Genomic DNA, 12,278 nt, shown 5'->3' on the forward strand with positions numbered 1-12,278 from the left:
CCTTCCCCAGCTCCACCTGTATAGATCTGCTACGGGTAATTCATGTACGCTATATTGTACAGCAAATAAAAAATAAAAAAATAAATAAAAGCAGCAGCATAGCAGATCTATTCCGCCAAGACCAAACATCCAACATTGTCATACCCATTACCATGCCAATTACTCAGAGAGTTGTCATGACAGAACATCATTTCTGGACAGTACCATCATGCTAATTATTTAAAATATATATATCCCCACCCTATTTACATGCCACCTTAAACTATTGCAGTATTTTACCTCACTATACTGTATGTCCAAAATGAATATTTAAAGTTCTCATATGAACATTTTGGGGGAAAGAACATGGAGCCACCATTCCGAGCAAGATTGTGAGAAAGTAAAACTATAAACTATTTGCATATTTTTAAACAAGGTTGAGTAGATATATATATCTTTCTACTCAACCTTGTTTAAAAATATGCAAATATCCTCACCATGCTAAGGTAAGTTATATGAATATGGTAGTCACACAATTTCATTCTGATACTCTTGGCATACTGTGTACACTCACAGTACTTTTTAGTATGAGCCACGTGTGTCTATTTTCTCAAGCTCTGTGAACTGGGTGTCGAATATTAGTTTTGCAACTGGTGTTGAGATGTAAACCCCAAGTGTTTATGCGAGCATGCTCGAGTGTTTGTTTACTTGTGCAGCGGGTATTGAGTACTGTGCTGAAGCGTAATACCCGAGAGAGCGTGTGTTGTGTATGTTTATGTTTACACGAGTACTGTTATTTAGTGGCTGGTGTAGAGGTGTGTATACCGAAATGAGCTGCTGTTTAATGGGTTGATGAGATGATGGCAGTAATCAGTGAGCAACGAGACGAGCGCTGAAAAGCTTGGTCCCTCCCTTCTCACATGCATACACACACACATACACATGCACACGCTCTCCCTACTGGCGGATGATTGACGGCCTGAGGGTTTTAATGGCACTGTAGAGGGAGAGCTGAGGTCGGAGTTGTCATGGCAACAAGACGAAGGAGGCCTCTTTCTCCCCCTCTTCCTCACTCTCTCTTTATGCACCTGAACAGAGCCGAATCTTACTCGCAGGACTAGGTTTTCTCTCTCTCACACACACACACACACACACACACACACACACACACACACACACACACACACACACACACACACACACACCCACACACACACACACACTGCAGTTCTGGTGTCCCTCCCCTCTGTCCGCAGTATACACAGTGCTTTGTGTGTGTTTAAGCGTGTGCATGTGTGTGTGAAGCCATATCTAGCCACCGCAGTCTCTCTCTCTCCTCGTAAAAGAGCTGGAGCCCGAGCGATAATACTCTCTGGTCGCCCCGGGTTACGGTTCACCACACGCCCCCTTGCACTGCTGTGTTAGCTGGGATTGGTTGGGTTGGCGCGTGTGTGTGTGTGTGTGTATGGCACAGGGGGTGATGCTGTATAACAGCTCTATAAGAGCCACAGATCTCAGGCGAAACAGGGAACCAGACCCTGTTCACAGACACTCACCTCCCTTGAGTATTGGATCGGTACCAGCCGCCAGTATCACAATGTGTGTGTGTGTGTGTGTGTGTGTGTGTTTACAGGGTTGAGCAAACTCAATCTCAGTCCTTCTTCCTGCCTCATGAGTGTGTTTGCGTCAGGGCTTAAAAACCAGGGGAGGGGGATCAATCTGTTCACTCCGAGCAGAATCAGTATTTTAACGTTTCTGTTCTGTTCAAAATTCCTTCTGAAACATTACCGTTCCGAAAACGGTTTGATTTGAAAAAATACCGGTTAATAACACAATTTCTTTTTACCTTTTTGCCTTATACTTTATACAAGAGCTTAGATAAACCTTGTAAAGGCCAATGAATCATCAAACTGTTGGCAAAACCTCGTATAGTAGCTCCAACCGCCTCAGACGTGAATGAAGTTCTGAACACATTTTGGAGACCGTCTCTGCTTGTTTGTAGTGCAAGGGTAAATAAAGAACTGCGTTTTCTTTATTAAAAAACGAGATGTTTGTAAAGGCTAATGTTTTATGAATTAGAAGAGTGGAGAAGAGTTGTATTTGCCGTCTAGTCGTAGCCAATATAATAAGGCTTCGTCTTTATAATAAGAATTTTAATAAGGTAACAATATATACGATTTTGGCCAAATGTTTTAAACGACAGGAAAAACAAAGCGCCCACATATCTACAATAAACTTTGTTACCAGTAAGTTGTAATGTGATGCACTTGCTGCCTCAGATGCGGTTCTAATGACTGACAAAACACAAATTTTCGACATTGGCTGGTGAAAAACCTCTTAACTCCATTTGAGCTTGAGTTTGGTAAATTGTTAATAATGACAATTTACCATAATAAAGCCACAATACTAACTTGTTTAATTTTTAAAGTTATTTTTATTTTATTTGCTCAGTAGTAGCAGTTCTATACTAACCTGCAATTTTCGCTGGTTTCAAAACACTTTTAAATGCAATTCTTTAAAGTTGTCATGAAATCAGAATTGACCCTATTTACTTTGTTAGCACATTTTAGTCTTGTGGTGAAAAACATTGTTTGTCGTGGTAATTTTTTATCAAAATCTGAAAAGTTACTTCTGGTCTGGAATGGCGTTCCTTCTCTGATGACGTCAGTTTGACGGCTTGGGCTGAAAATGCTTAACCACTCCCCTCCAACTGTTAGTCTGCTGTGAGCGAGAGATGGAGAGGAGGTGCGCTAAAGTAAAACCCTGCCCTCTGTTCACACTGGAGAAAAGTCGTTTGCAACTACCGGTTCACGGGGACTTTAATGATTGGTGACATCTCCTCGAAAAAACTCCTGAGATCCAACATTGCTATTGCGACTTACCTATGATGACTTGGCAACTGGGCATGTCACTCACGTTGGATGCCTCAATGTCACATTTGCATAGAATTCATAATTGGTTCACTGCCAAATTAAAATATTAAACCGAACGATAAAGTAATGTTATTAACCTGTTAATGGTAATTTCAAATAAGCATTTTTGTTCAGAACGATTAAACTTGATATCGTTTTCGTTTTTTATGTCCCTGTTCCTGTTCGTTTCCAGTTTTCGTTCCTTGAACCGGTTCAGAGCCCTGGTTTGCGTAGATTTGGGCTGGATGATATAGCTAGGAAGATTATATCTTGATATATTTCAAACTTTTTTCTTCAAATTTCGATTTTTTTATTTTTTTTATGTATTTATTGTTACCAAGTTGGTTTGAAATTTTTATTGCAAGAAGTAAAATACAGTTAAAAAAATAATCAAGACTTGTTACCCATACTGTTTTTTTATTTTTTATTTTAGAAATAAAGCACAAGGAAGAATATTTAATCATTTCCATATTAATTAAAATGTTTTATATTTTATATTTATATTATGGCATTTTGTTACATGAAAAGTGACACTTTCTGTTAACTATTTACTTCTGCGTGGACTAAATGGGTTTAAGCGTTTAAATCTTCACCGGAAGATGAAGTTATGATATTTTGATAAAAAATGTCAAGGTTAACAAATATTGTAAGAAATTAAACTTATGCATGGATGATTTGTTCACAATAAGATCAATAACATTCATTTAGGAAATAAGTGAATTTTCCTTTCATGCCGACTTTAACATATTTGAGTGTTGATACAAACAAATGAGGGAATTACTTCATTCGGTTTTTAATTAAATCATTGAAAGGGACAGTTTGAGCTAATTCACAGAAATGAATCAATCTTGCCAAATCTAATGGCTCTTTTTCTACTGCAGTTTAAATGAATGCTGTCATGCTTGTGAGAAACAAGACAAGAAAGAATTGTGAAACTAATGACACGTTCTTTATAAAACTTAATGGCCTAATAAAAAGCATTTTAAAATCATCATGATTTTAATTTAACTTCATTTTATGTCGCCAGCAGCATAATTTTTTAAAATATTGAATATATTTCAGGGACATGTGCACTGCACTCAAACATTTAATGATTGAATCATAATTTGGAATCAATTCATTTAAATTTATTTGAAATGCTTCATAAAAATGAATCGAACTCACCAACTTTTTTTGCTACTTAAGTTTATGGTATGTGACATCATCACAGTCTTGGCAATGTCATATTTGCGCGAGATGCACGACAAGGAGGAATGGTGAAAGAAGTCTAGGAAAACTTAATTGACTAGTAAAAAGCACAATAAAGTCATCACAATGTTGCCTAATGTTATATCATGAGAATTTAATATATCATCGAGCCCTAGTGTGTGTGTGTTTTTGGAGTATATAGGAGGAGTCATGCTCAATAAGCTCCGCCCACTGACCCCAAGGTTTCTGCGTGTATGAGAGAGAGGCTGTGTGAGTTTGTGTATGTGTATGTGTATGTGTATGTGTGTGAGGTCAGGGGTGGCGTGGCTGTTTGTACGACGACTGTAGAGAGGTTTGAGTTACAGCAGGGGGAGGGAGTGTGTGAGCCGACTGCCAGCTCTTGCTCTTTAATCCTCCCTCTCTTTCTCTTTTCCTACTTTCTCCTTTATCTTCCCCCTTTCACTCCTTGTTTAGTCTCTTTTTCTCTCGTTTTCACTCACACATACACAGACGCACACAATGTGCCTCGTCTCCTATCCTCCCCTCTCTCTCTCTCTCTCTCTCTCTCTCTCTCTCTCTCTCTCTCTCTCTCTCTCTCTCTCTCTCTCTCTCTCTCTCTCTCTCTCTCTCTCTCTCTCTCTCTCTCTCTCTCTCTCTCTCTCTCTCTCTCTCTCTCGCTCTCTCTCTCTCTGGTAGAACAGGGCAGACTGGCAAACACACAAGCCCCCAGCAGCAGCAGACTGTTAAAGAGGTTTGAGAGAGAGAGGGAACGGGGCCAGCGGAGGAAAGGGGCCCCAGTCTCTAAGTGTTCCACTAGCTCAGGAGATTCCACTTGAGGCTCCTCTCGCTCTGTTTGCTTGTTTTATGCCCCCTTTACAAGGGGAAGTATGTACACAGATACACAAGAGCTGTGCTGTAGTGCAGGCGTTTTTCTGATGCAAATTAACGTCTCGTGTTAACAACACACTCCGCGTTGAATGTGCAGGTTTACCGAGAGTGATCTTACTTGTGTATTAACTACACACTGATACTTACATTATGCTCTGTTTAAGAGCCGTGTAGTGAGGTTGTACAGCTAAAAGCTTTGTTTGCGGTAATTAGACAAACTCCAACATAGCAAATTTGGCCTATAATGTTTGTTTGTGGTCCGTGTTGTATTTTGTCTGCTTAACATGGTGTTAAAGCTTTCGTTTGGGTAAGACAGTTATAGCTCGAGATGGCCAAAGAAACATTTAATTTCTTCTCCTACCATAAAAGAATGGTAGAATCTAAAAGAAGATTAAGTAACTTGAATGATTTTCATCTTTATAAATTGTGCATTTAATATTTTTAACCAATATATAAAGACTTGACAGGGACATGTTAGAGCTGCATGATTGATCATGTAAAGACCGCCATCTCGATTCAAGCACCCAGGCGATGTCATTCCTAAATTACAACGATTTGCCTGTGTCTATTAAAACTTTGACAAAAAGTGGATGAACATTCAAATCTGCGCTCGCATTGCCGCTTAGCCCGAGAGAGCAGCTGTCATGGATAGGTACGAAACAGCTTCACAAACAGTCCTTTTTAACCACACAGTATTGTTGTTTCTGTGTTAGAAATATTCATATTATCACAGAAGAACCGAGATAAACACTGATGTCTACGAAAGTGATCAAAATAGAGCAAATCCTTCTGAAAGTAACTTTGTGCTTCAAATAATGATTGTATCAGTTACAGTGTTACACCAGTTGGTGGCGACAAGTGACTTAAAAATGTATGTCACTGAATCATTCATTAATTCAAGAGATTCGTTCAAAAACGCTGATTCACCCATTAATGAAATAAGTGAAGTATTTATGAGTGAGTCATTGAATCATACATTCAAAATCATTACAATTAATTAAACATTTTAAATAGACTGCAGCAATTAACATTACATTACCTCTAGTTATTTTGTTTAGTTGTCGCTTGTCTTTTCAGAATCGTGGAAGAAATTGCGATCTCTATTAAAAAATAAAATAAAAAAAAAGCGTGATTCTCAATTTATCCAGAATCGTGCAGCACTTTCCATAACACGAATTACCCAGATATCAGCATCAATCAAAGTAAAAGTAGTAGTGTAATATCAGTATTGCATCAGGGTTGACTAATTCTATATCTCTATACTAACTTGTTCCCTCTCTCTGTTTCCCAGAGTGCAGCAGCAGCCCCCAGCCCCGTAATGGGCAACATGCCCCCCAACGACGGCATGCCAGGCGGACCCATGCCCCCTGGTTTCTTTCAGGTAAGCACAGCTGGTTTCATTCTCTTCCTTGCCTACTTTTCCATTCATCACCCTGTCACGCCTGCGCTCCATTCATCCATCCATTCATTCATTCCTTCATTCTTTCTCTGTCTGTGCGCGTGGGCTGCTGGTGGGTCTGTCTGTGGCTGTGGGCGGCTTGACAGCAGCCTGGAGCTCTGCTATCAGAATGAGATCATTCCCAACTTTGCCTTTTTCCACTCTGGAAAAAAAAGTCCTCTACCATCCAATGGTAAGACGGAGGTTCAGAGCACTAAATGTTAGTGGAAATAGCTGTAGTTTCATTTCTGGAGCTGTATTACTCTTCCTATCTCAAGTCTTTCAGATCCCAAATGGAAATCGCCATGGTTACTGAACGGATAAGATCTGGAGTTAGGATGTTTCTGTAATACGGCTCCCATAATGAATCGATGGGAACAGTTGCTGACTGATGATCAATCAACTGTATTACAAAACATATTTAACTGTGAGTGTGAGAGAGAGACTGAATGGGATGTCCACTTTTCATGTGCTTCTGAATGAGTTTCTCCTCTTTAACAAATTTTGATGTTTCTTTCTTCCCTGCTAAGATCTTTCCTTCTCTTTCTTCATCATCATCCCTCCATCCATCTGCTCGCAGCTTTATTCATTCCATTCTGCAGGCCGTGTTGTGTTCATGAAGGTGTTAGACGCGATGTCGCTTTTTTTTTTTTTCTTGTTCTGAAGAAAGTGTGAGAGGTGTTCATCTAAGAAAAACGGCTCTTTCGTCTATGAAACATTGCTGCCATGATGCTATGGTGTTTCTTTGCAGTTGCTAAGGGGTTCTGAGTGTATTAACAGTTGCTAGGTGGTTACTTGCTGGTACAGGTCAACAAAACCCAAGTCTTTATGATATTATGTTTTCTAGATATATTCCCTCCTTCATTCTCTGATTATTTGCTCTGATCTGCCCGTTTTATCGTCCACCTGAAGAAAAGCCACTCGATTTGAGTTAGCATTCGTGTCTGCAGTACAAACAGAAACAGTGCAGAAATGTTACTGGGGATGCATGATATATTGGTACCATGTTATCGGCCAATAATAAAGTGTTTTATATCATTATTAATATTTAATTGATTGGCTGATTTTGTATATAATTATTTTTTTTATTTTTTTTTAAATACACTTTTATTGAAACAATAAAACAATTACAGATTCCACAAGATTTTGGAAATTTAATTATGCTTGCTCATTTCCTTTATTTTTACATTTTAGATTACATTTGGCATCACCTAAATGTTCACCTAATGTTAATCTTTAAAAACACTAATAATTTAATAACACTTAAATGTAATCTTTAGCAAATCTCAAAATAGATATCTATTTTCATTCACCTGTAGCATTTTACATTTTTTTTGTTTTATTCGCAAAAATTATGTCAAAATATTTTGTATATTTGTATAGAATTTTAACATTGCCCATTTGTCAGTTATAGGCCATAAGATGAAAATATTTAGTGACTTATTTGTAATAACCAGTATTTAAATATCGGTGCATCCAGAATAGTTAGTGGTTTGTTCAAATCCCTAATTCTCGGTGGGAGCACTAGTAATGGTGGTGCTAGTTATGAAATACTGAAAATCCTATTAACTTGCATACAAATTTCATCTACTTGTCCTGAAGTGGAGATGTGGATATATTTTGTCAAAGAGCTTTTTTTCCTGTTTATTCCCATCTGTTTGCATGAAACATTGAGTTCGCATAACAACACGCATACAAGCACGGACACACATATCCTCATAATCAAACATGCTTGTACACATCCACAGACCTTCCCATAATGCAGCGGGGGTGGTGGAGCGTTTGTTCAGTGATGGACAGGCCTGGCATTTGGCAGTGTTAGTGATAAGACCGAGTCGAGGGAGGAGACGCTTTCCACCGCTGTCTGGAATCTCCGCTGTATTGGGAGGGTTGGGAGAGCTATATAGGGGAAAGGTTTGAGGAAAAGGAGGGAACGGAGAGGTGTGGAGGAGGTTTTTGGTGAAGCAGAGGAGTGCTATTTATATCAGATCAGCGCTGAGGGAGTGAGAGAAGAGGTGTGAGGTGTTCTCGTGTGTGTGTGTGTGTGTGTGTGTGTGTGTGTGTGTGTGTGCTGCTCCTGAGATCTGTTTCTAAAGCATCATTGAGAGAACAGGAATGTGTGGGTTTGGGTTCATTCATCTGTTTACTAGTGATGCACAATATATACATTTTAGTTTATACTAGAGATTTTTTTTTGTAATGGCAGATAACCGGTACAATAGCAGAGATTATTATCTTTACTGTGGTATGTGTTGATTAAATAAAAATACTGCTACAAACTAGGATTTTATATGTTTCAGGTCAATTTAAGCATCAAACCAATATAATATACAATTTAAATCACTTTTACCAAAACGTACCAGGGTACTACAGTGAATTTTTGTTGTTGTTGGGGCATTTACCATCATGTTTTTTTAGTTATGTACCATAGAGTGTATTGGAATACATTGTAAACTGACCTGAATCATACCTGAATCATTATTTTAAATTAAGATAATATAGTTACACTTTACAATAAGGTTTCATTTGTTAACATTAGTTAATGTATTAACTAACATGAACTAACCATGAGCAATTCATTTGTTACTGTATTTGTTTAACTGTTCATTGTTTGTTCCTGTTAGTTCACAGTGCATTTAGTGTTAACAAATAATGTATTAGTAAATGTTGAAATTAACATTAACAAAGATTAATAAATGCTGTAGAAGTGCAGTTTATTATTAGTTAGTTAACTAATGTAGTTAACTAATGTCAACTAATGAAACCTTACTGTGAAGTGCTAATTGAAAAAATGCAGATATTTGCCTGTGTGATCACAGATATACTGCACACCCCTGCTTTTATTATTTAGGAAGTCAGGTGGAGAGGAAGAGAAAGTGAACGGGTGTTACTCAAGGATCAAGATTGTTTAGCAGAGAAAGGCAGAGGCATTGAGCGGCAAGAGCGAGCGCTATCACTGCTGTGTGTGATGAGGTGTAATGAACAGTCGTGACCTCAGCGCTACTACGAGTTAAAGAGGCCTTGAGCATCCCTAGACCCCTCTAATCCTTCCCTCAGACCCACTCTGAAAAAGGCAGGTGGCCAGGGAAAACACACATATGCTCATGTATTCCTGTTGTATCAGCGCATGGTTTCTGGGACAGTCAGTAGAGCAGCTCTCATGCCAGACCCTGCAGCGATCCACTCTCCCAGGGAGGTCAGAGACGGGTCACAGCTAAATCAGAAACCAAATCTTACAAAATCCAGCTCAAAAACTCCTTACCTCATGCATACTTTTATAAAACCTGCTTGTATCATTAATTGGTCACAGATAAATGTTGTCGCACGTCTTGTATGTTTCAGGCCTTTTATTCACACAAACAATCGAGAAAGGATAGAAATTATGAAGAAGTGAGTGTGAAACTGTATTGAAAAATTTGTGTACACTTAAAAATAAAGGTTCCAAAAGTGTTTTTTTCCCCCAGCGATGCCATATAATAACCAATTTGGGTTCCCCAAAGAGCCTTTCATTGAGCAGTTCTTAAAATAACCAATAATAATTTTTTATACATTTTAATAATCTAAAGAACCTTTTTCCACTATAAAGAACCTTCTGAGCAATGGATAGATTCCATGGATGTTAAAGGTTCTTCGTGGAACCATAGATGCCAATAAATAACCATTACTTTTAAGAGTGTATAATCGCATGTATACTAACCACTAAGCCACAGCTCCGACTCTGAATGTGCTGTTTCATTCAGTGGTGTTATTTTCGTTGATGTGTGCGGGTCAGTGTTATACCCTGGACAGATGTGTTGTTCTGTGGCTGTGGTGTGTGCGTGTGTGTGTGTGGCAGATTTCCGGTCGTGTTGGATGGATGGTTTCCTCAGCCCCTCTGAAACCAGCAGGAGGGCTTGTCTGAGGTCTGAGCACTGGCCAAAGGTCAAGAGGCGGTAATAAGTATGGGTCACAACCGCATACACAGACTATACAGTGAAAAAAAACCAATGAAACCACTGTCTCACTCTAAAAGTATTCTTTCATTTAGTCACTCAACTTAAGAGCTGATCTGTTGACATCAGACAGTATTACTTGAAATGATTAGCATAGAAATGTATGTATCTGATTATGGTATATTTTTAATTCGAATAGTGAAGAGTTCAGTGATCAGACAAATAAATATTGTTGTTCTGTGAGTTACGCGAACACCACTGAGAGGTTTGCTTTGTTAACACTGCCCCCGAGTGGTCGAGAAGAGCTATTGCAGCTGTCCTGCGGCCGTCATTCACAGTGTATGAATACTGTCAAACTAACTGCCCCTTTAGGGCCTGAGAATGGAGATTGAAGGGCTCTCTGTTGATAGCCATGCCAGTAAGTGGCAGGTTATTATCTTCTCAAAGGTGTTGGAAGTGATTTTTATATATCACTGTTTGGGGATCCTTCCCCAATGAGGCAGAACTGCAGAGCAACTGTGATTGGATGAACGCTCCTAATGTAGGTGCACAGGACCCATAATGCCATATGCTTCTCATTCGGCCTTGTTGTTCACGGGGAGAGAGGAATAGAAGCTAAGCTCCTTTGTTGTGTGTTAGTTATTAGTCACAAAGTCTCATGTTCCTTACAGAACCATTTTGGACTTGAGCTCAATGGCCTGTTGATCATTAATGAACACTAATGGATGCTCTGTGAAATAATTATAGAGTGACTGAGCGGTTTAATGGGTTTTATGTGACGTTTCGTGGAAATATTTCTTCTGTACATACAGTACATGAACACTGCTGGTCTATAAACTAATTTTATGTTTTCTGAAGAGTATATGTTTGTGGTGTGCAAAACTCTGCATCATAGCCATCATATGAAAATAATTCTCCACTTATCAATGCATTGGATCTTTTTTTACATTGTCAACATGAGCTGAGTGTTTAACGTCCCACGATGTTGTTGAGGTTGTATGGTTGATGTTGAAATATGAATTTGAACACACTCATCACTTATACATCTGAAACACATTTTCTCTTCAAAATGATGAAGTGGGTCTAAAAAAAATCCTGCCATGTTTTGAAAACTTTCTGATGGAATAACTGCTTGTTTGATTTTCATAAACTGCTGTTTTTCATTGAAATCCACACACTAGCTTTGGGTTTCCCACCAGTATTTAGTGAATGAGTGAGTGAGTTTGTGTCTTGTGTGTGTGTGTGTGTGTGTGTGTGTGTGTGTGTGTGTGTGTGTGTGTGTGTGTGTGTGAGGGCTTCGGCGGCAGCAGGCCTCACTGGAAGGCCGTCTGTGCATCTCTCATCTCCCTCTTCTCTCTTAAAGGGGCCTCCCGGCTCGCAGCCGTCACCACACGCACAGCCTCCCCCACACAATACCAGCAACCCCATGATGGGACCACACGGCCAGGTAAGACACACAGCAATCCTCACACACACACACACACCGTGTCCTTGCTTGCACCCTCGATATACACACGGTCACACTTGCACACATGAGAACTGTTGGCGACGCTGGCATCAACTCGTTCGGGCAAGATGAACGGTGTAAATTACATGGTTATTTTTAATTCTCAGTTTTTTTTTTTTTTCAAGTCCTCTTCTTGGAAACATTCACAGAAACACATTCTTTGAACCAACGTTGCAGAATTGTGCTTAATTGTCCTCTGTATGGACTTTAGTCAGGGTTGACGCCATTTTTAAAGGGATAGTTCATTTACACACCTTCATGTTTTTCTAAACCAGTATTACTGGTGGTATTGGAATGACTTGAGGGTGAGTAATTAATGACAGAATTTTAAATTTCGGGAACTATCCCTTTAAGAAAGAAAGAACAAACAATTACCATAAAAGTATGACAAAAGTGACTCTTGCGCTATATTTCAAGTCTTTTGAAGTCGCACA

The 12,278-nt window shown here is 39.1% G+C and overlaps 1 protein-coding gene across 3 annotated transcripts in view; it reads left to right on the forward strand.

Annotated features, from left to right (window-relative positions):
* LOC311292211 (single-stranded DNA-binding protein 2) overlaps positions 1-12,278 on the forward strand; it is a 66,925-nt gene that overhangs the window by 43,078 nt on the left and 11,569 nt on the right. For 2 of the 3 annotated variants that reach the window (XM_084411809.1, XM_084411811.1), the window contains exons 5-6: positions 6,259-6,348; positions 11,701-11,784. In XM_084411809.1, the coding sequence (XP_084267935.1) occupies positions 6,259-6,348; positions 11,701-11,784 (174 nt within the window). The remainder of the gene's footprint in view (positions 1-6,258; positions 6,349-11,700; positions 11,785-12,278) is intronic. The other variant, XM_084411810.1, reaches the window with a different exon arrangement.

Source organism: Rutilus rutilus, assembly GCF_951802725.1.
Source record: "Rutilus rutilus genome assembly, chromosome: 6".
NCBI lineage: Eukaryota > Metazoa > Chordata > Actinopteri > Cypriniformes > Leuciscidae > Rutilus > Rutilus rutilus.